Source organism: Lonchura striata, chromosome 22 (genome assembly GCF_046129695.1).
Source record: "Lonchura striata isolate bLonStr1 chromosome 22, bLonStr1.mat, whole genome shotgun sequence".
Classification (NCBI taxonomy): Eukaryota; Metazoa; Chordata; class Aves; order Passeriformes; family Estrildidae; genus Lonchura; species Lonchura striata.
Window position 1 is genome coordinate 5,821,978 of NC_134624.1, and position 3,080 is coordinate 5,825,057.

At 63.6% G+C, this 3,080-nt stretch overlaps 1 protein-coding gene across 1 annotated transcript in view; it reads left to right on the forward strand.

The window, feature by feature from the left end:
- LOC110472216 (POU domain, class 5, transcription factor 3) overlaps window positions 1-3,080 on the forward strand; it is a 4,302-nt gene continuing 1,222 nt past the window's right edge. The window contains exons 1-3 of the mRNA XM_077787940.1: window positions 1-483; window positions 2,062-2,173; window positions 2,580-2,710. Coding sequence (XP_077644066.1) covers window positions 1-483; window positions 2,062-2,173; window positions 2,580-2,710 — 726 coding nt within the window. The remainder of the gene's footprint in view (window positions 484-2,061; window positions 2,174-2,579; window positions 2,711-3,080) is intronic.

Below are 3,080 nucleotides of genomic sequence, written 5' to 3' on the forward strand. Positions count from 1 at the left end.
ATGTTCAGCCCGGACGGGGGGCTGCCGGCCGCCCCTTTCGGCCTTCTGACCGACGCCGGACCGCCTTTCCACCGCGGCAGCTTCGACGGGGCGCCCGCTCAGCCGCTCTTCTTCCCCTTCGCCGCCACCGCCGAGCCCGAGCCCGCCCGGGACCCGCCGCCGGCCCGCGCCTGGCTGCCCCCGCCCGCCAAGGTGGAGGCGCGGCCGGGCCGGCCCTGCAGCCAGCCCGAGCCCGAGCCCCGCACCGCCGCTTGCTGCGGCCCGGCCTGGCCGCCCCCGCCCTGGGCCGGCCCGTCGCCCTCCGGCCCCGCCGCCCTGCCCGGGCCGCCTTTCTCTGGCCCGGCTGCCCCTGCCTTCCCTGGCCCCCAGCTCTGCCCCGCCGCGCTGCAGCCGGGCTCCGGCGGCCCGTCGGGGCTGGGCAGCAGCGGCAGCTCCAGCGGCGCCGCCAGCGAGGGCGGACACTCCAGCGACAGTGGTGAGGAGGTGAGACCCGACGGGACGGGGACGGGGCGGGCTGCTCTGCCCCGCTCCCGCCGTCTGCGCACAGTGCGCCTATGAGGCTTTCCTTCCCGTCTGGAGCCGCGGTTCACCGCCCCGACGGCAGGAGCTGCCCGGCTGCTCTCGTGTACCGCCGAGACCCGCCGGTGCCACCTGCCGGGGCCCACCGTCGGGTGCCCCCGGGAGAAGCCCTGACCCAGCGCTGGGGGTCGTCCCGCATGTGTCAGACTCTCCGCAGAGGGAGAGCCTTGGGGAGGCTGCTTTGGGGTAAGAAAGGGAGTTTTGGGAACTCGGGACCGCAGCTTCCCCTACGCGATGCGGCAGGGCCGTCTCGGGTAGCGATGTCGAAGGTCGGCTCCGGCGTGAAACTCGGGGCAGCGCAGCGCGGTCACCGAGAGCTCCTGGCCAGCCACCCGCGTCCCCTTCGGTCGGCTGCGTCCCCGGCCGCTGCTCCCAGAGCTCCTCGGGCACTGAAGTTTGCTGGGGCAGAGACAGCCGGAGATGAGGGCGGGAGGAAGACGGGGGCAGCGGGGCTGGTTCCCGGCACAATTAAAATTGTGGTTTGCGCTAGTTTTTATTATTTTTCAATGTTGACGTATCACGATCCCGCCCCGTGAAGAGGAGCAGCGACCGATGCCGGGGGCTGGTCCCTGATGGGGTTGGGAGAATTCGCATTGCCGCCAGTGGGTCGGAGATGCGGGATGTCCCACGCCACAATCGATACGTGTGTATCCTCTGGCCGCTTTGGGTGGGAAGTGGTCATGAATGGCATTTTCTAGCTGCGGGATGGTGATCTGGGACGGCATCCCTCCTCCGTGGGAGGGATGCTCTGAGTTTACCGGTGCCGATTATACGCCAGGAACTAATAGCCGTGACTCGGTGACAGGAAAAACTCCTGAAAAACCCGAAACCCCGCTGAAAACGTTGAAATTGGGTAAAAGGCTTCAAAATGACCCCGTATAGGCTAAAGGCTGCGTGGCAGGAAGGTGGGAAGCGCTTGGGCAGCCGCTTGCCAGAACGGAAGAGCCGGCTGGTAGCAAAGAGGTGCTCACGCGGCTCGGGGGCGGTTTTGTCCCTCTCTTCGCGGGAGTCTTTTCCCTGCTCTGGACGCAGGCGGGAGAGAGGTTGGTGAGGGGCTGCCTCAGCCGGGAGCCGTGGGGAAGTGGCCCACGCCGCGGGAGAACTGAACGTCCCCGTGCGCACGTGTCGTGGATGAGTGAGAATGGGGCAAACCTGGGACTCGGCCAATGTGATAATTTGTGCTGCCTCTGGCCAGGCCAAGACTGGCGCGAGCCAGAGGACAAAGGGAACATTTCCAAGGCGTGTTGAGGCAGAGCAGGAGCTCTTGGTGCCCTTGTGCTACCCTTGGCCGCCGCCGTGCCAGATTGGGTCGAGTTGAGCAGGGTGCGTGGTCGGGGTGGATCCTGTATGAGCCTGCTCGGTGTCAGTGCTCCCGAGGGCTCAGCCGAACCCTCTTCTGTCGCTGTCCTTCGGGGGGACCACAACAGACCCTGGACGCTGGGCGCGAGTTGTCCCTTCTCAGTGTCTTTCTGCGCTTGCCAGGATGCACCAACCTCAGGAGAGCTGGAGCAGTTCGCCAAGGACCTCAAGCACAAGCGCATCATGCTGGGCTTCACCCAGGCTGACGTGGGGCTGGCGCTGGGCACCCTCTACGGTGAGGGGTCGGGTGGGTTCGGGGAGGGAGGGAAAGCCCAGGCATTACGCCATAGCCGCTGGGAAGGGAGAGGCCCACGAGGGATTTTAAATCACTTGGGATATGATTCCTGCTCCTTGACGACCTGCAAAGGAGGCGGGGGGGGGGGGGGGGGGGGGGAGCCGCTCCTGGAGGGATATCTCCAGATCTGCAGTGAGATAGAAGCTTCGAGCTCACAGGGAACTGGTCTAAAATAGCTACAGTTGCTTATTGAGATGTATTTTAGGGCTTTAAATCCCTGTTGAAGGAACAGGGAGAATGCCTTTCCTGGTTTCCCAGGAACAGCACAATCTTGGGGGTGGTCCTGAGGAGCTGCTGGCGAGGGAAGCTGTGTGTTATGTAATGCTCTCCTGCCTTGCCTGTGCAGGGAAGATGTTCAGCCAGACAACCATCTGCCGCTTTGAAGCGCTCCAGCTCAGTTTCAAGAACATGTGCAAGCTAAAGCCACTGCTGCAGCGCTGGCTCAACGAGGCGGAGAACACAGACAACATGCAAGAGGTGCTGGGCTGAGGGGGCTGGGAGCCGGGTACCTCCAAACCCTGAGCCAGGTAGTTGCTGATATACCCCATTCTCCTCCCTCTCTCCCACTTGCTTTCAGGGAGAGAAGAGGGGAACAGAAGGTATCTTGTGCCACAGCACCATCTTTCTGCATAGCTTGAGTCTGGCTTGAGGGCAAACCACTGGGTTTCATTTACTGTTAGGCTGGGGGAGGAAGTCCAAACCCTCTGCAGACACGTTGTGATTGTGGCAGCTCCCATTTTGAGTAGACATGTCCTGCTGGAATCTCAGATAGACTGATTGTGCAGCTTGCTGCTTCCTGGGGAACCTGTGGGGGATGCAGAAATATGTGTCCAGCCTCACTGCTGGC